This window comes from Petromyzon marinus, chromosome 49, assembly GCF_048934315.1.
Source record: "Petromyzon marinus isolate PM22_M1 ecotype Great Lakes invasive population chromosome 49, UKy_Petmar_22M1.pri1.0, whole genome shotgun sequence".
Classification (NCBI taxonomy): domain Eukaryota; kingdom Metazoa; phylum Chordata; class Hyperoartia; order Petromyzontiformes; family Petromyzontidae; genus Petromyzon; species Petromyzon marinus.
Window position 1 is genome coordinate 7,852,693 of NC_133715.1, and position 27,163 is coordinate 7,879,855.

General features: G+C 51.8%; 1 protein-coding gene across 1 annotated transcript in view; it reads left to right on the forward strand.

Annotated features, from left to right (window-relative positions):
- LOC116952899 (uncharacterized) overlaps positions 1 to 27,163 on the forward strand; it is an 88,871-nt gene that overhangs the window by 24,285 nt on the left and 37,423 nt on the right. The window contains exons 5-15 of the mRNA XM_032972588.2: positions 9,194 to 9,297; positions 13,154 to 13,206; positions 14,371 to 14,404; positions 15,254 to 15,303; positions 19,316 to 20,004; positions 21,076 to 21,202; positions 21,889 to 21,959; positions 22,715 to 22,841; positions 24,164 to 24,234; positions 25,393 to 25,519; positions 26,908 to 26,978. Of these exons, the coding sequence (XP_032828479.2) occupies positions 9,194 to 9,297; positions 13,154 to 13,206; positions 14,371 to 14,404; positions 15,254 to 15,303; positions 19,316 to 20,004; positions 21,076 to 21,202; positions 21,889 to 21,959; positions 22,715 to 22,841; positions 24,164 to 24,234; positions 25,393 to 25,519; positions 26,908 to 26,978 (1,524 nt within the window). The remainder of the gene's footprint in view (positions 1 to 9,193; positions 9,298 to 13,153; positions 13,207 to 14,370; positions 14,405 to 15,253; positions 15,304 to 19,315; positions 20,005 to 21,075; positions 21,203 to 21,888; positions 21,960 to 22,714; positions 22,842 to 24,163; positions 24,235 to 25,392; positions 25,520 to 26,907; positions 26,979 to 27,163) is intronic.

Here is a 27,163-nt window from a genome sequence, read left to right on the forward strand (position 1 = left end):
GAATCGGTGATCCGCCCACATTCCTTGCCAACATGGACGACGCGGCGTCGTCGGCACGCGCTGTTGCCGAAATTCTGCGGCGAAGGAACGATGGAGCCCCGCGACAAGGAGGTGTTCACCACTTCGCCTGGTATACAGGAGGTCGTGGGTTCGGTCCCAACCCTGACGCCTGTTGTACATTTGGAGTTTGCGCGTCTCTCTCCCCGCGATCACGTGGATTTTTCTCCGGGTTCTTCCCTCCACACTTGGAATCAACATCACCACGCGTTCAGAGTATTTGGCTGCTGTGAATTTGCACGCGACAAGCCACTTTCGTTCAGCTAATCATTTGTGATGGCCAGGTCGCTTCTGAAAAAGAGCTTCATAGCTCAGTGGGCCTTGCCTGGTCAAATTTAAAATATTTAAACAACAAAAATGTCAAAATAGTTCCTGAATACGTTTTGCTTACTCGTTGTCTTGATGCACCGGAAGGGCGCGTAGCTTTGGATTCACAAGTCGTGAGAAAAGGATGCACCTGCAATACGCCAGCCCGCTCTCTCTCGGAGATGACATCAAAGTAACTCGTGGAGCGGCGGGTGCCGCGGGTTAGCGCGCTGCGAACGCAGCGGAATGGGTTGAATTCCCGGCCAGGGCTAAAAACAAGTGGCGATTGATCATCTGAACCAGTCTTGAAGCCCCCCCCCCCCCCACCGTCACCACCGGGCAGTTACCAGTGTGGGGAAGTATGGGCAAATAACTCTATGCCTGACACAGCGTGGACAGACCTTCGAGCAATTCGTGAATTGGCAAAGTGTAATTGAAAAACATGTGAGATGAGTCTACTGGTCATTAAGCATATTATTCAGACGGTGATACTCATTGTCCCAATCAACGCAAATGTGCCAGCGACATCTTATCAGTTTAAAACGTAGGCTTTCGCGACCCAATATCATCTATAATAAATCTAATTATGGATGAAATGTTATCACTTTAACGTTGAATATAAATGTTTTTTTTTACGAGTAACATGTTGAGATAATTATTGAAGGGGTTTCGTCTGTTACTCAATAAGCCAAGGTCAGTGTAACTATTCATGCGCGCCTATTGAAAAAAAAACTGGTGTCACCGGAAAACGTTTAAAAATATATAATTGTCACCAGTTCCCCGCGGTGTACAGAAGTGCGGTTTCCAGCTGTTATCATCTCCTCTCGACTGACCTATTTATTGACGTGCCATGAAGAAGGGCCATCACCCGAAACGTCACGTATTACGTTTTTATTTTGTAATTTAAAGGCCACGCGTTGACGGTGCTGCTATCATTGCGAGTTAATTCATCCCCCCACATGGTCGCCGTGAAGATCTGCAGACTCCACCCTTCTGTCGGTAGCCTCGATCCCGGCTGCGTCCCTGGGGGGTGAGCGGGCGTTTGCTGCGTCAGCGCCACGGTTGTGGAATTGCCTTGCGTTAGGAAATTCGTTCATTCGACGGTGTGGATACTTTTAAAGTCTCGTCCCAAAAACCACATCTTCTTAAGTCAGTTGCATCTATTTGGCTTCTCTGTCTATCTCGGCCTTTCCTCCGCCTCGTTCTTACAAGGCTCCTTGGGACATCAGCGGAAGACGCCTTACAAATAAATGTCAATTATCATCATCGCCATTCACAATTGCGCGCGTGCGTCAAACGTTGCAGCATCCGCAGCAGCAGCAGCAGCGCCACAACAATTAGTTTTGACTCTTCTCCCGTCGATCATTCTCGCCCATTTAATGAAGCGAGTTTGCATGCTCACGCTCACTTTGAACATGTTTAGGAATTATAATTGTTTTCTGTAACCAGACCAGGGCGGGGTTGGTGGCGGTGGTGGTGGTGGTCGAGGCATGAGTCGTGAGCATCGCGGCGGCGGTGATGTGACGCCGTCTCTGTTAGGGAGCAAGTCGAATCTCTCTCTCTTTCTCTCTCTCTTCTTATTTTTTTTGTTGTCCTCGTCGAGCCGGCAAAACCGGAACAGCTGCGGCCCGCGGCGACGAGCAACAGCGCTCGTTGCACAATGCGAAACAATGCCGATGCAGCGAGCGCATCGCATCGCACGCACGATGAACGTAGCCGACCGTGCTCATCGGAGGTGCATCTCCACTCGTTAGCCTGCCGACCCCGATCGTTACTGGGTCCCTCTCCCCGCCCGCACCCCCCTAACTCCGCATCTCCATTTGGGAAGGGAGGGAGGGAGGAGGGGCGCTCCCCTCCTTACGCCGAAGCGTGCCTATGAATTAACGTGTGTACGTATGTACAGCGCCTCCTCTACTTACGAGCGTTCGACTTACGAACTTTGAGAGATACGAACAAAGCTGGTACGTATGTCCAGTTGCCTGTTCGTAAGTTCAACCGCTGCGCAATACATGGCGGTGGTGGCACCTACATCTGCAGAACGTGAAGAACCGGTGACATCTACAGAACGTGATGAACCAGCGGCATCTACATCTACAGTAGATTATATAACGTTTAAAGCTACTCCCCGTGCTTAGTGTACCTGCCGTACAACATGTTTGGAATCGACAGGAGTAAAGTTGGACTTACAAACACATCGACTTACGAACAGACCTCTAGACCCTAACTCGTTCGTAAGTATAGGAGTTCGTGTATGTTTGTTGAACTTCTTTTGCACCGTACGTCGCCGCCAGCCGTGCTGATCGGAGGTGCTATGGACGAGTCAGCAATCCACGTTCTCTAGGCACGACGTTTTGTCCAATCTTATTCTTGTTCTAAGCCACAAGTCCCATTGTTTCCTGGGGTCAGCTGCTCGGATTGTCTCTCTCTCTTTGATCACATCCGCTGTCCTCGTAACTAAAACTATTTTTTTTTATTTTGGCAGGTGAGGCCCACTGAGCTATACAGCTCTTTTCGAGAAGCGACCGAGCCACACATGATTACTCAACTAAGTGGCTTATCACGTGGAATGTTTTAGCAGCCAAATACTCTAAACGGGAAAAACATGCAAACCCCAAATGTACAACAGGCGTCAGGGTCTGGATCAGACCCACGACCTCCTGTACACCAAGCGAGGTAGTTAACATCTCCTAGCCACCGTGATGATGAGAGAGAGAGAGACACGTAAACCCCAAATATACAGCAGCAGGCGTCGGGGTCGGGATCACTCCCACGACCTTGTGTATACCAGGCGAGGTAGTTAACATCTCCTAGCCACTGTGATGATGATGATGAGAGAGAAAGACACGCAAACCCCAAATATACAGCGGGCGTCAGGGTCGGGATCAATCCCACGACCTCCTGTATACCAGGCGAGGTAGTTAACATCTCCTAGCCACCGTGATGATGAGAGAGAGAGACACGCAAACCCCAAATATACAGCAGCAGGCGTCAGGGTCGGGATCAATCCCACGACCTCGTGTACACCAGGCGAGGTAGTTAACATCTCCTAGCCACTGTGATGATGATGATGAGAGAGAAAGACACGCAAACCCCAAATATACAGCAGCAGGCGTCAGGGTCGGGATCAATCCCACGACCTCGTGTACACCAGGCGAGGTAGTTAACATCTCCTAGCCACCGTGATGATGAGAGAGCGAGAGACACCACGACCTCCTGTGTACCAGGCGAGGGAGTTAAAACCTCGCCACCACAGGTCGGTGGCATCACCATAGGCCTTCTAATTGCACCCACAGATTTGGTGTAATCAATAACAATATTATTGCTAGAGCCCTTTATCTATCGAGAAAGCCTTTCAACCGAGTCTCAACAACAACATGTGCCACGAGGGGTTCCTGGCACAACGGGTTGTGTGGCCAACCCCACTGCTGAGTGTGTTTGGCTTCAGTGTGCGCAGTGAACCTGGACAGAACCCCGAGAATGGCCCGATCAGGCGAGGGGGTCACGCCCCGAAAGCTCCACACGGACAGATTCAATAATCCGATGCTGTGCCGCAAACTCCGGGGGCCTGCGACCCCCTTTGCAGTGCCAAATCCGCAGGTGGCCTCCCGTCCAAGCATCAGCCGGGCCCATTCGCTGCCGAACTTCTGAGATCATGGCGCAGTCGGGGTGGTTCATTTGAAGCGACGAAGGGTTGCGTTTCGCACCTCCCACCTCGTCGTCGTCGTCGTCGCCTTCATTTTTTGTCAAATTTGAGATCACCGCGAGGCAGCGGAGGGACAACCGCCCCGCGCCGTCGCTTGTGATGGCCCTGTATCTGTGTACGCACGGCGTGCGGGGGGGGGGGGCTAATTCGTCAATCGGATTAAATCATCCCCCCGTCGGTGACAAAGCTGCCCAGTCGTCCGCGAAAAGTCACCCAAGCTGTATCTTCGTCCCGCCGCTCGCCGTGTTGTTGGTGAAAGTTGATGCTACCCGGCGCATGACGCAAGTCGCTCGCTGGCAGGCATCTTCAATTTGTGTCATCTTGAAGTTTTTTGTTGCAGTTGTTTTTCGTCGTCGTCGTCACCGTCATTCTTTCCCGGTGTTATCCTCGGCTGAGTTTATCGGCGTCGTATTGCGCCAGCAAAAAGGGAATCCTTTCCGGTCTCTCAGACAGCCAAGCATGCTGGGGGGTGGCCACGGATGAGCCAAGGTTGAGATTGAGAACCCCAAAAGCGGGAGGGCGAGATGGACAACGATGCTTTGCACAGCACGCGGCGCTTACACAACGTCCATCAAACGTCTTGCGTAACTTCTCACGCCTTAAGGGGGCGCCCGTCGCCGTCGTCGTTTCGTTTCGCTGCAACAGTTGCAGGTTGACGGTACCCAGGAATATTTTCCACTGCAGAGCGGCCGCGGCACAGAGTGGCGGTGGCTTCCGCCCGGCAAGATTTGGCCCCAGCCAAGCCAGAACAGAACACTCACCGCACACAGCGACAACTCAATCTGACTCGTGGTGGACATGCTGGGCCATTGATGGGGTTGAGGTTTTTTTTTTTGGGTCATGTGTCGCGTAAATTGTTTTATTTTCTCAAATAATTACTAGTTTGCTAATTGGCACGTTTTCTTTACGTGACAATGCTTACTAATTGGCTGCGTAGGGCGGTGGCGGGCTGAACGGCACATTTATATTTCATACGATTAAACTACACAAAAAAACCCTTTATTATGGATGATATTGGTCATGAAAGCCTACGTTTCGAACTATTCTTTTTTTTAAATCATACGTTGCATCAACGAGCGACTTGGCTCGCGCACTGCGCTAGACGTGAGCGGCACGGCTCCCAGTCCCGCAGTGGAAAAACAAAAACGAATTGGCGCCTTCTAAGCTGGGCCGGGCTGGCTCGGCAAGGCAGCTCGGAACAGCTCAGTTGCAGAGTCGAGGGAACAAAAAGTTCATGGTTCAGTACAAGGCCCGCAGGCCACTGGCAACCCCTTGGTGGCCTTTAGTGCGGCCCCTGACGTCCGGCCATCCGACAGCACACTATGAGTGACAACACCACTCCCATCATCGTCATCACCGTCGCCATCGTCGTCATCATCGTTGTCGTGCTGCTGTCAAATCCCCATTGGTTTAAAATGTGCGGCTGCAACCTCACTCACACGGACGATGTCTCATCCGCGAAAGTGCCCCCACCCCCTCCTCTCCCTCCCCCCCCCCCCCTGAACATGAGTGAAGAGCCACTGAGATAGTTTGTTAAACCCAATGAGGGTTTAAGGGAGGTCTATCGGCCTCCGGACCCCTGCCCTCACCTCTCTCGATGAGCCTGGCAGGGCAACCAGGGCAAGGAAAGGTGCCTGTGCTGCCCGAAAGCACGGAGTGTATTGGCGTTGCGATTATTCATTTGCTTATTGATCCCATTCATTGTTGATATTAGCGAGGACTGAATATGGTTTGTCTCGCGTGCACTGTCTGTGCCTCATTTGTGCTGTCTGTCTCAAGGGTAGTATCTGCCTCGTTTGTGCTGTGTGTCATCTGTACCCACTCCTTTCTTTGGAACATTTGCCCAACGAAGGAAATATTTTCATAAAATTTGCATAAACCCTCTGACCCCCCCCCCCCACTATTTCCACCAAGACCCCCTGTGTAGCCTTAACAGACTGTAGGGGCAAGTGCTGTTAGCGAGCGCCTATGAAGGGCGACACGGCACACGAGGGGGTGGGTGGACAACACCACGCCCAGCCGCCTTTGTCTCACCAGTGGCGATGTTCACACACTGCACTAGGCACTCAATTAAGGCTGAGTCCACCTAGGGGAGGACCAGAACCGGGAATTGAACCCCGAGTCGTTGGGTTCGTAGCGCAGCGTGGCTATCCTCTATACCACCGCTTCCCACAGTTGCCACACACACATACACGTACACACACACACACACGTACACACACACACGTACACACACACACACACGTACACACACACACACACGTACACACACACACGTACACGCACACACGTACACACACACACACGTACACACACACACGTACACACACACACACGTACACACACACACACGTACACACGTACACGCACACACGTACACACACACACGCACACACGCGCGCGTGCATTTCGTATCTACTGAGCAACGAAATTATTCACAAAGCCTGCCTGGGGCCCAGGGTGACTTTAAATGAGCCAGGCGAACTGCATTTGTGAGTCGATGCCCAGTGGCATCGACGTGGTTGGCATGGGCCCTGTGGTGGTGCGACGAATGAGACGGGGCCGCCCTGGTCGGTCAAAATACCACTTTGGAAACTGTGGGTGTCCTACGAGTTGTGTGTATGGACACAACTGATAACAGCACAGTATGTTAAGGGAACATGGGGGACATTTGTCTTTGGTGCTGGCCACCCCCACCCCCTTGTGTGCCGTTCCGGCCTTCATAGATGCTACTCGCTAACAGCACTTGCCCCAGCAGTTTGTTAAGGCTATACAGGGAATCTTTGTGTTTGGTTTTTTTTATGTTGAACGTCTTTCGCACCGCACGTAGCCAACCGTGCTAATCGGATGTAGTTGGTTTAAACACTCCAACTATAGGACCGTAAAGCTTGGGCAAATTGTTGCTTTTTTGGGGGGACAATTGTTGGCACCGGTTGTGTCTGCCTTTGCCTGTGGCTTCCCACGCCTCCGTGCGCGGTACAAATTCTGCAGCGGCGTTTCGAGACGTAATTTGCATGTCTGGCGCCGTGCCCGCTGTAGATTTAAAAGCAATATTTGTCTATTATGTTACAATGATATAGTATTATAGCGAATGCTTCCGAGTGGTTATTTAGATTATGGTGCCGCAGATAATAGGGGTCACAGGTAACTGTGCTCCGGATAAGTAGCGTTCCACTGTCCCTATAATTATATTAATAATATTAAATATAATTAATATAATTATATTATACTACTGGTATGTCTCTGCACTAGGCCTGCTTGTTCACGCGCTCCTAAACGCTTCAAGGTTTCCGTCATCAGCGTTATTGGCGTCAGCCCAGGATGGCTCATGGCCAGAGGGTCCATCAACCCAGACCAGGTTATCATCTCACTTTGTCGGTGACCACCGGACATGGCATCGCTTCGGCTGGTTCCAACGTCTCTATGTGGCCAACAGCAGTTAATTCTGCGATAACCAATTAATTAATGATCAACGATAACCATTGTTCAACCGAATAAATGCATCGGTACGACGGGAGACGGTCTGCCTCAGGTGGTATCGCTCTCTGCTCAGGCCCTGCACTTAACAGCCGATCTTGACACCGCTGGTACCAGTCATCGGCAAGTCCACTCAGCTCCACGTCCTCCTGTATAACATTACTCCGTTTAGCCCCCTCGATTCGGCCAAACAAAAGCTGCTTGGGCATGCGGTGATTGGGCAAGCAGGCTACATGGCCCAGCCAAGGCAGCAGATACACACACAGACACACACCGACACGCACACACACAGACAGACACACAGACACACACAGCCACACACAGACACATTCACAGACACGCACACACAGACACACACACAGATACACAAACACGCAGGTGCGTGCGCGGGCACGTCCCTGCCGTGAATGAATAAACTGTCAATCGTGTGGCTGGATAATAATTAAACAGACAGACAATGAGTCCGGTCGGCAGCACTGCTGGCAAACGACGGAGGAAGCGATACGTCTTTTGGGTGCTGTTGACGAACGTTATTTCATTTGCGCTTCGAAGCATCCCCGTGCACTTCACCAGAAACGTAAACCCTAGCCCTAACACTGTCTGTGTCTGCAAACCCTACAGCCTAACCCGAGCCTTGCCCTGCCTCAGGCTCCTGCGAACCCTAACCCTCAGCTCTAACCCTTTACCGTTCCCACCATACACTCGCCTAACCCCTAACCCTGACCCCTAACAGTACACCTAAATCCTAACACTGACACTACCAGAACACCTACATCCTAACACTGACACTACCAGTACACCTACATCCTAACCCTGACCCTACCAGTACACCTACATCCTAACCCTGACCCTACCAGTACACCTACATCCTAACCCTGACCCCTACCAGTACACCTACATCCTAACACTGACCTCTACCAGTACACCTACATCCTACCCCTGACCCCTACCAGTACACCTACATCCTAACACTGACACTACCAGTACACATACATCCGAACCCTGACCCCTACCAGTACACCTACATCCTAACACTGACACTACCAGTACACCAACATCCTAACCCTGACACTACCAGTACACCTACATCCTAACCCTTACCCTACCAGAACACCTACATCCTAACCCTTACCCTACCAGAACACCTACATCCTAACCCTGACCCTACCAGTACACCTACATCCTAACCCTTACCCTACCAGAACACCTACATCCTAACCCTGACACTACCAGTACACCTACATCCTAACCCTGACACTACCAGTACACCTACATCCTAACACTGACACTACCAGTACACCTACATCCTAACCATTGCGAGGCCCGTGGGCCACTGGAGGCCCCCTGGTGGCCTTTAGTGCGGCCACCCGACAACACACGAAGAGTGACGGCAGCCACCCCCATGATCATCATCATCGTCGTCGTGCTGCTGTCAAACCCCCACAATGGTGCCAGACGTGCGGCGGCAACCTCGCTCACGCTGGCGATGTCTCCCCGGCGACAGCGCCCCCCCCTCCCGTCCCTCTGAAAGTTCGTGAAGAACCACCGAGTCCAGCCCGACCCGGTGTGTGAGACATGGCAGGGTGTGCGAGGGCTCCTCCTCCCCCTGACGCCCCCCCCACCCCCCCTCTCTGTGCTCCACTCACGCAGGAGACGTCGTTGACAACTTCCGAGTTCGATTCCGGGCCGAGGTGACCGCCGCGGGCAACCGGTCTGTGGACGAGCAGCTCCTGGCGACGGTGGCGACGTCCTGGGTGAGACGGAAGGGGGTTGGCCCCCCACCACCCCCCCACCCCTCGCACCGGGGCCCCCCACGTGCCGGAGGGGGCAAACAAGCGCCGGGCTAAGAGGGGTGGGGGAGGGGTATACAGGAGGGGGGGGGGGCCCATTGCGTTGCTTGGAACCCAGGCAATGCCAACGACGCCACACGATTGAGACCTATAGACTTACGCAGAGACCCATGGACTAACATTGGAGCTTTCGTCAGTCTAGCACGGGACCCACAGACTTGCATAGAGATCCATAGACTTACTGTCGACCCATAGACTTACGCAGAGATCGTACACTAACATAGGACCTAGAGTCAGTCGAGCATTGGACCCATATAATTACATAGAGACCAATACACTCCCATATCCCACGATTGACTAAAATAGAGACCAGTAGACTCACTATCCACCCGTATACTTACATAAACACCCACAAACGCACGATCCACCCGTAGACTTACATAGAGACCAATCGACCCACTCTCGACCCATAGAGATACATAGAGACCCGTAGACTAACATAGGACGCAGGAACGTAGCTACTGAGTGTGCAGGCGGTGCAATTGCACCGCTTGAGGGGCCCAGATGGCAGCTACAAAGTTTGGGGGGCAGGCGTTGGTGGCCGAGGGTGGGCATTTGGACGGGGGGGGGGATGTAATGTACTGCGCGAGGACCCACGTCAACCACGCTCCACCACTGCCCATCGTAGCCCTAACGGCCTAACCCTAACATGGACAACCACGCCGAGGTTAACCATAAACCTCACAAGTAGCCACCACAGCCCTATAGCGCAAACACCAATCAGTGTGTGAAAGAATAAACATTTGGGTGAGTGAATGAAAAAAAAAAAGCTTTATTATGAATGAAAAAATTGGCATTTGGGCGAGCGAATGAGTGAATGAAATAATTAGCATATGAGTGAGTGAGTGAAGGAAAAAAATTGCATTTGTGTCAGCAAGTGAATGAAAGAATGATAATTTGGGTGATTGAGTGAATGAAAGAATGAGCATTTAAGTGAGTGCATGAAATAACTCCCACGTGTGTGGGTGAGTGCGTGTTTTAGCCTCCCTTAGGTCGACTGAGCCTCAAATGAGTACCTGGTACGACGTGTAAACATCGCCACTGGGGAGACAAAGGCGGCTGGGCGTGGTGGTGGCCAGCCACCCCCTCGTGTGCCGTTTTGGCTTTCATAGGTGCTCGCTAACAGCACTTGCCCCTACAGTCTGTTAAGGCTATATGGGGAATTTTTGTCTTTGTTTTATCCATTTTGTATAAGTGGGGAGCCGTAGTGCACCGGTTAGCGCACTGCGCTACGAACCCGGCGACCCGAGTTCGATTCCTGCTCACGGCCAACACCGAGCGACGATTTTCTGAACCGGTCCTGGGCCTCGCCTAGGTCGACTCAGCCTCAAGCGAGCACCCAGTGCGGTGTGTAGTAAACATCGCCACCGGGGAGACAAAGGCGAAACATTCCCCTCTGGCTGCGATTGTTCACAGCAGCCGCTCGAGACAGACTTAGCAGGGCCTCTTGGGAAGGGTTACATACGCACATGCGCACACACACGCGCACAAACAAATCAACAATAACCCCGTCTTGATTGAAAGCTTTCGTGACTGCAGGGATTCATATTCTTGGTTCTTTCGGTAAAGTCACGTAGAAGGGAAAACAATAAAATAATAAAAATATAAAACAATCCAATGAGGAGTCGAAACGTCGTGAGAATTCTATTGTTTTATATTTGTATTATTTTATTGTTTCCCTTCTACGTGACTTTACCGAAAGAACCAAGAATATAATAACCCAGTCCTTTTGCAGTTGCAAAACTCGAGATAAGGAGGCACGCACGCACGCCCCCTCGCTGCCTTTTCGCACAGTCAGAATCGGAATCTTTATTTAGGCCGCATGGAATCCGATGAGCTATGAAGCTCTTTTTGTCCCACACACGTCCAGTAGTTTCAAACACGTCCAGTAGTTTCACACACGTCCAGTAATTCACACACGTCCAGTAGTTTCACACACGTCCAGTAGTTCCACACACATCCAGTAGTTTCACACACGTCCAGTAGTTCCACACACATCCAGTAGTTTCACACACGTCCAGTAGTTTCACACACGTCCAGTAGTTCCACACACGTCCAGTAGTTTCACACACGTCCAGTAGTTTCACACACGTCCAGTAGTCTCACACACGTCCAGTAGTTCACACACGTCCAGTAGTTTCACACACGTCCAGTAGTTTCACACACGTCCAGTAGTCTCACACACGTCCAATAGTCCCACACACGTCCAGTAGTTTCACACACGTCCAGTAGTTTCACACACGTCCAGTAGTTTCACACACATCCAGTAGTTTCACACATGTCCAATAGTCCCACACACGTCCAGTAGTTTCACACACGTCCAGTAGTTTCACACACGTCCAGTAGTTTCACACATGTCCAGTAGTTCCACACACGTCCAGTAGTTTCACACACGTCCAGTAGTTCCACACACGTCCAGTAGTTCCACACACGTCCAGTAGTTCCACACACGTCCAGTAGTTTCACACATGTCCAGTAGTTTCACACACGTCCAGTAGTTTCACACACGTCCAGTAGTCCCACACACATCCAGTAGTTTCACACACGTCCAGTAGTTTCACACATGTCCAGTAGTTCCACACACGTCCAGTAGTTTCACACATGTCCAGTAGTTCCACACACGTCCAGTAGTTTCACACACGTCCAGTAGTTTCACACATGTCCAGTAGTCTCACACACGTCCAGTAGTTTCACACATGTCCAGTAGTTTAACACACGTCCAGTAGTTTCACACACGTCCAGTAGTTTCACACATGTCCAATAGTCTCACACACGTCCAGTAGTCTCACACACGTCCAGTAGTTTCACACACGTCCAGTAGTCTCACACACGTCCAGTAGTTTCACACATGTCCAGTAGTTTCACACACGTCCAGTAGTTTCACACATGTCCAGTAGTCTCACACACGTCCAGTAGTTTCACACATGTCCAGTAGTCTCACACACGTCCAGTAGTTCCACACATGTCCAGTAGTCCCACACACGTCCAGTAGTTCACACATGTCCAGTAGTTCACACACGTCCAGTAGTTCCACACATGTCCAGTAGTTTCACACATGTCCAGTAGTTTCACACATGTCCAGTAGTTTCACACACGTCTAGTAGTTTCACACATGTCAAGTAGTTTCACACACGTCCAGTAGTCTCACACACGTCCAGTAGTTTCACACACGTCCAGTAGTTTCACACACGTCCAGTAGTTTCACACACGTACAGTAGTTTCACACATGTCCAGTAGTTTCACACATGTCCAGGCAACCCGTTGTTGAACGTAGACGTAGCACGGTTGGCTAAGTACGGTGCTAATTAAGTCCAATATACAGACGTTCCACGTATGTGTCTATGTGTACATATGTTACACGTGTGTGTGTACGCGTTTTCCACGTGTGTGTGTACACGTGTTCCACGTGTGTGTGTACACGTGTTCCACGTGTGTGTCTATGTGTACAAGTGTTCCACGTGTGTGTCTATGTGTACACGCGTCCCACGTGTGTACACGTGTTCCACGTGTGTCTGTGTGTACACGTGTCCCACGTGTGCATATATGTGTACACGTGTTCCACATGTGTGTTGCACACGCGTTTCACGTGCGTGTGTACACGTGTTCCATACGTGTGTATGTGTGTATGTGTACACGTGTTGCCACGTGTATGTGTGTATGTGCACACGTGCCTCGTGTGCGTACACCGTTCGCGTTAGAACCCGGTTGCGTCGTCAGAGTTGCCGCCACGTGACACAACTTGCGATTTGCCCACCCGCAGCTTCAGCAGGCGATGAGCGACCTCCCGTTCAGCACGGCGCTCGGGAACATCAGGCATGAGCTTCACACACGCACCCCGCGCGCCAAACCCTCGTCGCGATCCCAATTTTGGAAGAAGAAAAAAAACATTTTACTATTCATTGCCACGTGCGCTCGATGGGGGGGGGGGGGTCACACACAGCAAGAGACTCGTTCCCTCTTGCAGGTTCCATGCAGACTCGCTGCAAAGGGACAGCTGCCGCTGGGGGGGGGGGGGATCCGTTGAGCTAAATCACGCGGCAACTTTTCCCCCCGCTGGCAGATCCATGCCCGCTTGGGGGGCCCGTGTGTTGTGTCAGCCTGCGCGAGACGGAGGCCCCGTTACTCGGCACCTTGACTCGGCCCCCTCCTCTCGAGTTGGGACGATGTCTTTCGCACCTTTGGGCAGGATGGAGGTCGTGGGGTCTCAGACCTCCACCCCCCCCCCCCACCCCCGGAGGGGAGTTGCGTCTCCGCGGCTTGCCAGCTCACGAGATGCGCGTGAGCGCGTGCGTGCGGGGGGGGGGGGAGCGGTGGTGGAGCGGTTAGCGCTACGCTGCGCTACGAACCCTGGCGACCCGTGGTCGATTCCCGCTCACGGCCAACACCGGTGACGGATTATTATCTGAACCGGTCCTGGGCCTCCCCTAGGTCGACTTCGCATCAAATGAGTACCCGGTGCGGTTGAGTAAACATCGCCACTGGGGAGACAAAGGCGGTCGGGCGTGGTGCTGGCCACCAACCACCTCGTGTGCCGTTGCGGCCTTCATAGGTGCTCGCTAACAGCACTTGCCCCATTGGCCTGTTAACGCTATACGGGGGACCTTTTGTCTTTGTATGATGTTGAGCTTCTTCTCGCGCCGTACGTAGCCAATTCGTGCTAATCGGAGGTGCGGGAAGCGGGAATCTAGCGAGCACGTGATGATGATGATGCTGAACCTCAGCGACCCCGTGGGTTCTCGCCGTGCAGCTCTCCGGGTTCTGCCGCGCGTCCATCGGCGCGACGCCCGACGTTTCGCTCCACAAGCGCCGGGAGTTTTTTGTTCAATTCTTCTTCTTTTAGGAAACTCCACGATGCAAGCGCTGATTGTTCCCGAAGAGCCGAACTGATGTTGGTTCTCACTGCCCGCATCGTCTTCCCTGCCACCATCTCTCCCCCCCCCACACCCCCGTCCCCTCCACCTCTTTCCTTTGTCATAGCTTTGTGAGGTTGGACGCAGAGGACGTGGAAGAGGTGAGTGAACGTTGCTTCGGGCTTACCTCGGCGCGCTCTGGAATGCGAGGCTTTAGTCGCAGATGCCTTACGGATTATTCGAGTGAGAGAGAGGGGAGCAAACATGGCAAAGTCCGGCCGTGCAAGTGACTCTCTCAACGCCACTACTCGCGGACAGAGTTCCACTTGAACGAGCGATACGTTGGGCCACTCTGCGGCGTTGGTCAGGCACCCTGGAAGATGTCCGAGTATCCACACTTCACCCCACCACACGATTGACTAATTGTATGTACGCGCACAAAGACAAAGATACCCCGTATAGCATTAACAAAGTTGTTGGGGGCAAGTGCTCCTATGAAGGCCGGCACGGCACGCGATGGGGTGGGTGGCCAGCAACACGCCCGGCCGCGTTTGTCTCCCTAGCGCTGATGTTTACTACACACCGCACCAGGTACTCATTTGAGGCTGAGTCGACCTAGAAGAGACCCAGCACCGGTTCACATAATCGTCACCGTTGTTGGCCGTGAGCGGGAATCGAACTCGGGCCGCCGGGTTTCGTAGCGCAGCGTAGCGCTAACCGCTACACCACCGCTCCCCCCCCCCCCCACACACACACTAACACAAGACAAAGACAAAGATCCCCCGTATAGCCTTCACCGACTGCTAAGGGGCACTCTCACACACGGGCGCGACAGTGACAGCCGCTTAAAGGCACCGTGCCGGGGCAACCCGTGACATTGTTGTGTTGTTGCGATCCTCCTGCGGTCGAAGCAAGTGGAAGGGGAGATAAAAAAAAAACATAAATTCCACGTGGTGTTTATTGTCCAACGTGTGACACACGTGCGTCCGCGTGCGTCCGCGTGCGTCCAGGCGCAGGGATCGCGAGGTGTCACTCAAGGCGGGGGAATTGCGTCACTCAGGTGAGGCGCGCACCATCACACAGGCGCGGCTTGATCTCCAGAATTCGTTCTGCGTGCCCACAGCCGCATTATCACGAGGGAGGCTTTAAGGGGGTGCAGACCCCCGGGAAGGGGGAGGGGGGGGTGCTGAGGCTTGGATTTTGAAGTCCACCCCCTCACCACCGCCCACCACAATAAAACTTAACTTAATACAGCGTTATATTCTTAGTTTTTTCGGTAAAGTCACGTTGAAGAGAAACAACAAAATAATAAAATATATATAAACAATAAAAAATTCTCACGACCTTTCGACCATAACTCAAACGGTCATCTTCAGGTGTGTTGGTTTGCATAAATTTATTTTTAAACGGCGCATTTATTGTTTTATATATATTTTATTATTTTGTTGTTTCTCTTCAACGTGACTTTACCGAAAAAACTAAGAATATGAATTACTGCAGTCACGAAAGCTTTAAATCAAAATTTAATACAGCGTTGTAATGAACGAAATGGAATATGTGCAGCACGGTGATCCATCCTACGGGGTAAAGCTGTGATTACCCATAGCGTCACTGCGCGTGTTACTACTGCCGGTCACGTGCAGATTGTGAATACGTTTTGTTCGTTTTGACCGCGATTTCGTCTGCACGGGTCGCATATCGCGATGCATTTAAAGCACGGAACTTCACGCAGCAATCAACGGCGAATGAATGCCCACGGAGCGATCGTGGTAGAACAGTGAAATAGTTGAATATACAGAGGGACCCACCTCCCCCCACCTCCACCTCCAAACTATAACAGCCCCCCTCCCCTCCCAACTTCCCCACCCATCATCAAACTTAATCCGGCTCTGTGGGCGAGTAGTCTCACACAAAGACGTCCGTTCATTCGGTCAGCAGGTGTTCACATGCGTGCCGTGTTTCGTGTTGACATTGTTTCCTTTGAGCGTCAGGTTCATTCCGAGCCACGCATTGCGAGCGCAGGATATGCACGTGATTTGCGCTCTAGCTCTCTCTCAAGCACGGCGGGTTCCGAAATTAAACAGCCTTTGTGATTTTGAGCGTTTTTTTGGTGCGAGGACATTTTATTCGGTAGTTGGGACGGTTGGGCTCCTGAGAATGGGCAGGTTCCTGAAAATGGTCGGGCTCCTGAGAATGGTCAGGTTCCTGAAGATGGTCGGGCTCCTGAGAATGGGCAGGTTCCTGAAAATGGTCGGGCTCCTGAGAATGGTCAGGTTCCTGAAGATGGTCAGGTTCCTGAAGATGGTCGGGTTCCTGAGAATGGTCAGGTTCCTGAAGATGGTCAGGTTCCTGAAAATGGTCGGGCTCCTGAGAATGGTCAGGCTCCTGAGAATGGTCAGGTTCCTGAAGATGGTCAGGTTCCTGAAGATGGTCAGGTTCCTGAAGATGGTCAGGTTCCTTCCTGAAAACGTATCAGTGGGATGTAACTTTTTGTGTGTGTGTGTGTTTGTTTGTGTTGCGTTCTTGCCAACCTTGTGCCATCGGTGTCGTGTCAAGACGAAGCGATAATTCGGAACTTTTGTCGTAGACTGGCGAGACACCCCCCCCCCCTCCCTCCCCATCCGTGTTAGAGAAAACGACCCTTGGAAGGAGATGTCACATAACTACTTCTGAGAGCCCTGATGGACTGGACTCATAAGAGTGTGCGCAATATCAAATGTTCTTACTTACTTTAAGTCAGAATCAGAATGAGAATATGTTTTTCATACTTTGATACTGGCAAAAAAGGTCCAATTGAGAATCAAAATAAGTATTTATACGACAGGAATCCGATGAGCTATAAAGTTTTTGTCACAGATGTTCAGTAGGGGCACGGCGTCAGAACGTAACAACAAGCAATACTAAAAAAACGATAGGTGTGCAACGTATAGGAAAGGTAAACAAATCACTCTTAAAAGAATATTAAATGAAACGGAGCTATGTTTATGTTACCAGCTAAAGCCCACTGAGGACTTAAATTATTTTTCAGAAACGACCTGGCCACAAAATCTAGCAAAAAAATAAGCGGCTTATGATGTGGAAATGTATAGCGGCGAAATAATATAATCTAAGTCACTTTATCCACACGAGGGTTCAGTGCTTTGATCACATGGGAAGTACAAATGATTAATTCTTAAGTGCTGGAACGTGGCCACATTTAGGAAGAAATGTATTTATAATTTTACCACCGTGATGGATTTCTTAGTGCAGTCATTCGGTGTGCGGAAGTGAGACCACTACATCCATTAGACAGGAGGCGCTGGTTTAATCACGGGTGGCTGAATCCCACGGTTCAGACTCACAATGTCATTCGCTGCCAGCTTGAGTGCCCTTGTGAATTTTTGAACCACGTGGCCACTCTATATATAAAAAAAGACATTTGTTTTATATTACCTTAAACGCAATATATATATACATGTGAACTGAAATGAAAGCGCTGACATGCATGGCTTCTTTCAAAATATTGAGAATATATCGGTTACATTTTTTGAGCTTTTGGCGGATTCATGAGCGACTGGCGTTATACATCTGTTTCGTCTGATTTGCGGTTGAAGTTATTCCAATGTCCCCACCACAAACAATACGGCAATTCACCAAGGTAATATGCTTCAGCTGTTCAATCAAGGGTCAGACCTGGCCTCGTTGTTATTGGGTTTTTCACAACTTTATTTGATGCCATTAAGTCTGTGCATATTAACGGACGCAAAACACGAGTTCACATCAGCGTTGTCATCCTCTGCCATACAACAATCGTCGTTTTTTTTCACGTCCTCAATTGTCACAGTGAATTGCAAAACATTTGTTAATCTTTTTATGCATTCCGAAGGGTCATTGCCCGAAACGTCACCTATTATATTTTTCCTTAAAGGCCACACAAAGATAAAGATCCCCCATATAGCCTTAACAGACTGTAGGGGCAAGTGCTGTTAGCGAGCACCTATGAAGGCCGGAACGGTACACGAGGGGGTGGGTGGCCATCACCACGCCCGACCGCCTTTGTCTTCCTAGTGGCGATGTTTACACACCACACCAGGTACTCATTTGAGGCTGAGTCGACCTAGGGGAGGCCCGGTTCAGATAATCGTCACTGGTGTTAGTCGTGAGCGGGAATCTAACCCGTGTCGCCGGGTTCATAGCGCAGCGCGCTAACCGCTACACTATCGCCACACATACACACACACACAGTTGTTATTCACGAATCTGTTGAGTTGCAATTAAATGGAATAGCTCAGAAAATATGGCATCATTAATCGTGATCTCGTCACATTCTTTTTAATGATCGGTCATATCATTGGCCGGATGTTGCCTTAAGGTGATGGCTCACTGGACTTGCAATCCAGAGGCCGCGCGGTTTCATCTCCAGGCGCAGCAGTTAAAAAAAAACAATGGCCAAATTTTTTCTTAAATCTCCGACCACCTCTCTACCATTCAGTACGCCACGGTCGATGGGCAGATTTGCGTGTGGTGGTGGTGGTGGTAAAGTGTGGGTACTCTCATCTCTTCAATGTTGGACGTCTGACCAGCATGGCAAAGGCCAATAACACTGTCCAGAGGGGTTATCCAGAACGCCCCCTAGTGCAGGCCCTACTGGCAGCAGTGGCGTGAGAGAGAAAATGCAGGGACTGTGCCTCTATCTATCACCTTCTCCCTCGTCTCAACCATACAAACGTCATTCCTGCATCATCATTTTGTGCAATGGTCCCAAACATTAGCGGATGGCAATCTTATTTTTTTATGTAGTTGACCTCACGGGATTAAATGGATTAACGCATTAAATATGGCGTCATCATCATCATCATCTCGTCATCGCATTACACACGAACGAGTGACATTTTTAATTCGATTACATTGTACGGTTCCACTTGTTAATGATGACACCGTTTTAAAATGCCACACGCAAATAGAGGTGGCAGGGCGTGTGTGTTGTTGTTTTTTGATAGCTGAACCGGCATAACAGGACGGGAGAAAACTTTTGATTTAAAGAAAAAATAAGAAACCGATGTCTCCCTTTGCGACGATGTCCCCACACGCAGCTTTGCGGGGACGGCGCAGCTGACGGCTGTGGGCGCTCTAGACGGCGTGGCCTGTGACTCTGCCACCACGCTGAGCGAGATCATCCGGAGCCTCAACACCAGCCGCTCCATCAACAACGCGAGCGGCGTCACAAACAACAACAACAACAGCAGCAGCAGCAGCGCGCAGGTCTCAGACGTCAACCAGACGGGGAGCTACAACAGCAACCGGAGGAAGCGATCAAACGGAAACAGCGACAACAACAACAACAACAACGGCAACAACAACGGCAACAACAACAACAAAAACAGCGACAACAACAACAGTAACGGTGGTGGAAACAATAGCAGTAGCAGCAGCAGCAACCAAAACAACAGCACATCCACGAGTGCCAGCAGCACCAACAACCCGGACAACCGCTCGAATGACAGCAGCAACAGCAGCTCGGCAATCAACCAGACTGAGAGCTCCAACACCACCCGCACGGATGGCCCCGACGACAGCCAGAACAGCAGCAGCAGCAACAGCAGCAGCAACAGCAGCAACAGCAACAGCAGCAACAGCAGCAGCAGCAACAGCAGCAACAACAGCAGCAGCAACAGCAGCAGCATCTCGGTGGGGGACGTGGGTACAAGTGAGGCCGGCACCAGCTACGTCGCCCAGCCGGAGCTGAGCGTTCGTCTCGTCCTCTCCTCCGTCGCTGATCTCGGTACGGGGGAGCACGCTGAGAGTTGTCTCTCTCTCTCTAAGTCTCTCTCTCTTTAACTCTCTCTCTAGCTCTCTCTTTAACTCTCTCTCGCTCTCTCTTTAACTCTCTCTTTAACTCTCTCTCTAGCTATCTCTCTAGCTATCTCTCTCTAACTCTCTCTCTCTCGCTCTCTCTAGCTCTCTCTTTAACTCTCTATCTCTCTCTCTAACTCTGTCTCTAGCGCTCGTCTTCTTCGAACGCTGGGGTCGGGAACAGCCCCTCTGTACGGGCGTGAATGGCACCCTCGTCACCGTCCCGCGTGCTCGGTCGTCGGGCGTGGCGTGCGCGGCGACCACCATCACGTGACGTTTCTTTGTGTCGCGCGTGGCGCGTGTAGTGCCACGTGCCGCAGCGCGTGGTTTTTCTTTATTGTGTTCGGTTATTTGTTGCTGGTGACATTGTTTCGTATCGATATCGGCTCCAATGCCGTTGCTGCTGGCAGCAATGAAAGTGGTTTAAAAGTCTAGCTCTCACTCTCTCTAGCTATCTCTCTGTCTCCCGCAAGAGGTCACACGTTTCAGAATCAGAATATTTATACTGCAGGAGCGATCCAAATAGCTGTAAAACAAACAACACAAAAAAACATAGGAGTACAAAGTGCAAGAAAAGTGAAAAAAATCACCCATCCGACCACTCCACCCACCGCTCTCCACCCCGTCGCATGCCAGATAATTTTCAGCGCTGCACGCGTGTGTCTCTGTGTGTCGGCTGTGTCGCGGTTAGCGCGCTGCACTACGAACCCGGTGACCCGAGTTTGATTCCAGCTCACGGCTAACACAAGTGACAGCGATTATGTGCACTGGTCCTGGCCCTCCTCTAAGTTGACTGGTGCGGTGTGTAAAATCACCGCTACTGGGGAGACAACGGTGGTTCGGGGCGTGGTGCTGGCCACCCACCCCCCTCGTGTACCGTTCCGGCCTTCGTAGGTGCTCGCTAACAGCACTTGCCCCTACAGGTATGTTAAGGCTACACGGGGGACCTTTGTCTTTATCTTTGTCTGTGTCTGTGTCCGTGCGTGTGCTCCTCGAGCAGCCGTCTGCCAGGACGAGGTGAACGCGACGCGCAGCAAAGGCGTCTACAGCTGGCCCCGGACGCGGTCGCCGTTCAGCGCCTCCGTGCCCTGCGCTCAGAACCCCAACCGGACGGCCACGCGCACCTGGTCAGCGACGCTACAGCCCGATATAAAGAACTAAACTATCATCACGTGGAAATGTATAGCAGCCGAATACTTGACACACGTGATGTTGATTTTAAATGTGGAAGGGAAGAAAACCGGAGGACCCGCAGTCAAATCCATGCGACCATGGTGGGAGAGAGACACGCAAACTCCAAATGTGCAGGCGTCAGGGTTGGGATTGAACCCACGGTCTCCTGCATACCAGGCGAGGTAGTTAACATCTCGCCACCATGGCGCCCTCCTCCACGATGCCTCCAAACTCACTGGAGATGCGCTCCCAGTTTGTGAATTCAACAGCATCATCAGCCATGGTCAAAATTAATCAGCATCGTCGTCACCGTCCCTCGCAGCAGCGGCTTTTGGCTGGCCATCGAACAAAGACGGTCACCGCATCACGCGCTTTCAGATGCGATTCTGTGGCCGTCTGGAACGCTCATATTAGGAAGCACATGGAGTCATGCAACTTTTAAATCTAAAATTTAAAAACGCGTTTCTTTAGAACTGCTTTTTGTGTTCAGTTTGTTGCCCTTCCCCCGCACCTCCGATTAGCACGGTTGGCTAAGACAGGTGAAAAAGAAGTTCAACATACATACGTACTTAATCCACTGCTGGATGAAGGCCTCCCGGAAGCCGATTTTGATGTTGTTTGTTGTTGATGTTTGCGACAGCGAACGGGAGCCGTTTGCAGCCAGCGCCCATTGGCTGGATCCGGACGTCAGCGCCTGCGAGAACATTCAGGGTAAGAGTTTGAGTCGCGGTCCGAGCCGGCGCGTCTAAGCGGGCACGGTGCACAGACTGCCCCCCCCCTATCACCCCCTCGAAAACCTGTTTGCGAGCAGCCTTCATAGGTGCTGCTCGCCAGCAGCACTTCGCCCAACAATCTGTTTAGGCTATCCGGGTAGGGGGATCTTTGTCTTTTATTGTATCCCTGTGTACGTTTTGACGCACGTGCGTGTCTGTCTGTCTATGTGTGTGTTTGTCTGTGTGTGTCTGTGTGTGTGTTTGTGTGTCTGTGTGTGTGTCTGTGTGTCTGTGTGTGTCTGTGTGTGTGTGTCTGTGTGTGTCTGTGTGTCTGCGTGTGTGTCTGTGTGTGTCTGTGTGTGTGTGTGTGTCTGTGTGTGTGTGTTTCTGTCTGTGTGTGTCTGTGTGGGGAGTGGTAGTGTAGCGGTTAGCACGCTGCGCTATGAGCCTGGCGACCCAGGGTTCTATTCCCGCTCACAGCCAACAACAGTGACGATTATTCGAACCGGTCCTGGGCCTCCCCAAAGTCGACTCAGCCTGAAATGAGTACCTGGTGTGACGTGTAAACAACGCCACTGGGGAGACAAAGGCGGCCAGCCGTGATGTTGGCCACCCACCCCCTCGCGTGCCGTGCCGGCCTTCATAGGTGCTCGCCAACAGCACTTGCCCCAACAATCTGTTAAGGCTATACGGGTGATCTTTATCTTTGCTTGTGTGTGTCTGTCTGTGTCCGCGCGCGTGTTCCTCGAGCAGCCGTCTGCCGGGAAGAGGTGAACGCAACACGCGACAAAGGCGTCTACAGCTGGCCGCAGACGCGGTCGCCGTTCAACGCCTCCGTGCCCTGCGCTCAGAACCCCAACCGGACGGCCACGCGCACCTGGTCAGCGACAATACGGCCACCCCCCCCCCCCCCCCCATCTCAAGAACTAAACTATCCCCCCCCCCTCTTGATTTGAAGATTTCGTGACTGCAGGAATCCATACTCTTTGATCGCAACACGAGCAATGTTCATCAGGTGGAACAACCACCTGATGAAGGTTGCTTGTGTTGCGATCGAAACGTCGTGATTTTGTTTTATTTGATTGTATTTCTACCTACGTGGCTTTACCGAAAGAACCAAAGAGTATCCCCCCCCCCCCTCTTCCCCCTCCACCCACCCTACTACACCAGGTTTCCCTCACTTGGTTGGTTATACTTCCCCCTCCCTCCGTGACCTCCGTCCCTATACGACCGTCCACTTTCTCCCCGACTTTGCGTCCTCACTTGGTTGGGGCAGTGAAGGGCACCCCCCCTCCCCTCCCCCCACCACCTTTTACCTCCGGCCTCCTCCATACAGTTCAGTCGCTTCGGGGGACTATCGTCCGTGAATTACAACACCCGCTTGTGTGCTGTATCGGGCTCCCGTTTTGGTAATATAAAAGCAAAAGGAAACCCCCATAAACTATTTTTACCGGGACAGGCCCGCTGAGCTTCACCGTAGAGCTCTTTTCCCAGAAGCGACCTGGCTATCACAAAATGACGAGCTCAACTCAGTGGCTTATCTTCACGTGGAAAAAAATATATTAGCCAAATGCTCTGAACGCGTGATATTGATTCTAAGTATGGAGGGGGGAAAAAACTGGGGTACCCAGGAGACAAATCCACGCGACCACGGGGAGAGAGACATGGAAACTCCAAAATACAGCAGGCGTCAGGGTCGGGATCGAACCCACGACCTCCTATATACCAGGCGAGGTAGTTAACATCTCCTAGCCACCGTGGCGCCTTCCACGATGTCTTCATGCTCATTGGGGACGCTTCTCCCAGTTTGTTAAGTCATCAGCATCATCAGCCATGGTCAAAATTAATCAGCATCATCATCATCCCTTGCAGCAGCGGCTTTTTGGGTGGCCATCGAACAAAAATGGTCACCGCGCCGCATGCTTTCAGATGTGCTTCTTGCGGCCGTCTGGAACGTTCTTCCGTCCGATATTTGGAAGTCACGGGAGCTCTGCACTTGAAAACGCAATCGAAAGCTCAATTCCTTGCAACTGCTTTTCGTGTTTAGTTTGTTGTCCTTCCCCCACACCTCCGATCTGCACGGTTGGCGACAGACGATGTAAAATAAGTTCAACATGCATACACAATCCATTGCTGGATGAAGGCCTCCCCCAAGCCGATTTTGATCGTGTTGTTGTTGTTTCTTGTTGATGTTTGCAACAGCGAGCTGACGCCGTTTGCCCTCAGCGCCCAGTGGCTGGATGCGGACGTCAGCGCCTGCGAGGACATTCAGGGTGAGAGTTCGAGTCGTGGTCGCGGTCCGAGCCGGCGCGTCGTGGTGGGCATGGTGCACAGACTGCCCCCTCCGTCACCCCCCCCCCCCTTCCCCCCACTTCATAAATCCCACTCAGCGATGTAAACGGGTTCATCGGTGCAAGTGTAGGTACTCCCACCGACAAGACGTCTTTCCGGCGTGGAAGGCAAAACCCAAAATCCCGTCTGGGGACGGTTGTCTAGAGCTCCCGTCCGCTGTGAGACCTATCAACCTGCGGTGTCGCGAGCAAGCAGTTGCAGGGCTGCACCTTTGTCCCTCTCTGCCGTGCAGTGGAAACGTTGGCGAGGGTTAAACAGCACTGCCCTTTGTTATCAAACCAACTTGGAAAAATAGTTTGGTAAAAAAGTTTCCTCTGGAAACGGGGGGGGGGGGGGTGGGGGGTGCGTGTGGGAGTTGGGGGGGGGTGGGGGGGAGTTGGGGGGGTGGGGATCAGGTGTCAGTGCGCGCAAAGCCTACCCGGCTTGCGTTCATCCGTGTCGTGTTTATCTGAACGCCACTCTATACGTGAGCACGTCTATACGCGCTTTCCCACTCACGTGTGTGTGCATTTGCTCGCTCTCTCACTCACGCGTGTGTGCATTTGCTCGCTCTCTCACTCACGCGTGTGTGCATTTGCTCGCTCACTCACTCACGCGTGTGTGCATTTGCTCGCTCACGCGTGTGTGAATTTGCTCGCTCACGCGTGTGTGAATTTGCTCGCTCACGCGTGTGTCAATTTGCTCGCTCACGCGTGTGTGAATTTGCTCGATCACGCGTGTGTGAATTTGCTCGATCACGCGTGTGTGCATTTTCTCACTCACTCACGTGTGTGTGCGCGTGCTCGCTCACGCATCCATGCGCCTGCGCTACAAACCCAGTGGCCTGAGTTCGAATTCCGATTACCGCTCGTGGCCAACGGTGCTGACAAATATCCTAACTGGTCCTGTGCCTCTCCTAGATCGACTCAGCCTAAAGTCAGTACCTGGTGCGGTGTGTAAACGTCGCCACTGGGGAGACAAAGACGGCCGGGCGTGGTGCTGGCCACCCACCCCCTCGTGTGCCATGCCGGCAATCATGGGTGCTCGCTTCCAACACTTGACCCAACAGTCTACTAAGGCTACACGGTTTGTCTTTGCAGTGTTCTGTAGGTGGACCTCAGCGGTCATCACGGACAGAGGAGAGTACAAGTGGCCGCCGACGCAAGCTGGCCAGTTGGCATCCGTACCGTGCATGCAGAACCCCGAGAGTAACGCCACGATGCGATGGTACGCGGTCCGCGCGGTATCCACCGGGTGCGACGAGTCGTTGCCAAAGGGAACGGTGCCCTTCATCCAGCAGCGGAACGAACGCGGCTGATGAGCGTTGATTTTTGCGTCCTTTATTTAATCCGGGAGATGAGTGCAACCCATTGGGTCGACAGACAACGGCTGAATCCAAGGTCCCAGAGATTTGGTGGCGGGATGTTAACTCCCTCGCCTTGTATGCAGGAGGTCGTGGGTTCGATCCCGACCCTGACGCCTGCTGCTCTATATTTGGAGTTTGCTTGTTTTCTCTCTCTCTCTCTCTCACCCCGTGGTCGTGTGGATTTTTCTCCGGGTCCTCCGGTTTTTCCCTCCACATTTGGAATTGACGGTAGTTGGCTGCTATAAATGTTCCACCTTGATGATAAGCCACTTCGTTGAGCTATTATTTGTGGCCAGGTATAACTTCATGTTCTGATTCCGGTTATTTTTCATGGCTCAACGATCACTTGGCTCTGATTGCTCGCTGGAGCTAAGGCCCACCGGCCGGCTGGATTCATGATTACGTTTTGCAAATCATCCATTGTCGTCGTCGTCATCATCTTCATGCTACTTTTGCACGTGCTCTGAGACACGTTTTGTCTATCCCTCGTTCAGCTTCTTAACTCCGAGTGACAAGAGTAGATCAAGTCCTGTGGGGCAGAGCCAGCGATGACTCGAAGTAGCTCGGGCGAGAACACACGGACATATTTCGCGCAAGGCCTTGCCCCAAACGTCCCTTCTGGGAGTGCAGAATTCCAGCAACGTCGATTGGGCGCGAGAAAAATAGAAAAATCCGCCGGGACTGCTTTCGACATCCAGTGTCTCGTCAGCGGAGTCGGGCTCGCTTGAATCATTGCTGGTGAACTGCCAGATGTTCGCCTTTTGGCGCTCCCTGGTCTGATTACTGGTGAGAGACTTCGCCATTAAGAAGTCTGTCTCTGCTGTAGGGCCAATCAATTTCAAAGACAATGCTATATATTTATCATCAGAGTTTGTTTGCATGTTCACCGCAAGTACTGTGTGTGGTTAACGCAGTAACTTGATGCCATGCAAAAGCTTTCTGTTTGGTGTTTGAACATCTTAGCACCTGCTGTTCTGTTGCCAGAAAGGGCAAAAACCTCTTCTTACTTGTCATGCCAGATGTTTATGGGCGAGGACCTCTCTCCCGTAAGGATATGGGTCCCGGTGATTATTAAATCGTTCACATTCCCGGCTCACGTCGCGCACTGGGTAACACGACACTTGGAAACAACTGTGCCGTGGGATCTGCAGCGTGCGTTGTTGAGTATGGATGAACGAGTGTTACGTGGCTGCTGCATGTTTAGTTAATTCCGTCTCTCTCTCGCTCTCTTGTTGACCCTGTTGGACAGCTATCGGGAACCGTACGAGATGGTGGCTCGGTGGGCAGAGCCCAATGTCAGCAACTGCAACGTCGTGACAGGTACATTCACTGCCAGGGCTACCCACGGCCATTGCAGGGAAATCTTTTGAGCTAACTCCTGGCAAAATAACTTAATTACCCACGTACCTTTTTTATTTTTTATTTTGTCATACAACGCCGGCCTTGGCTAACGTCAGTCGGTGAGTTCGACTCCCGCTCGCAGCCATCATCGGATGACGAGCATC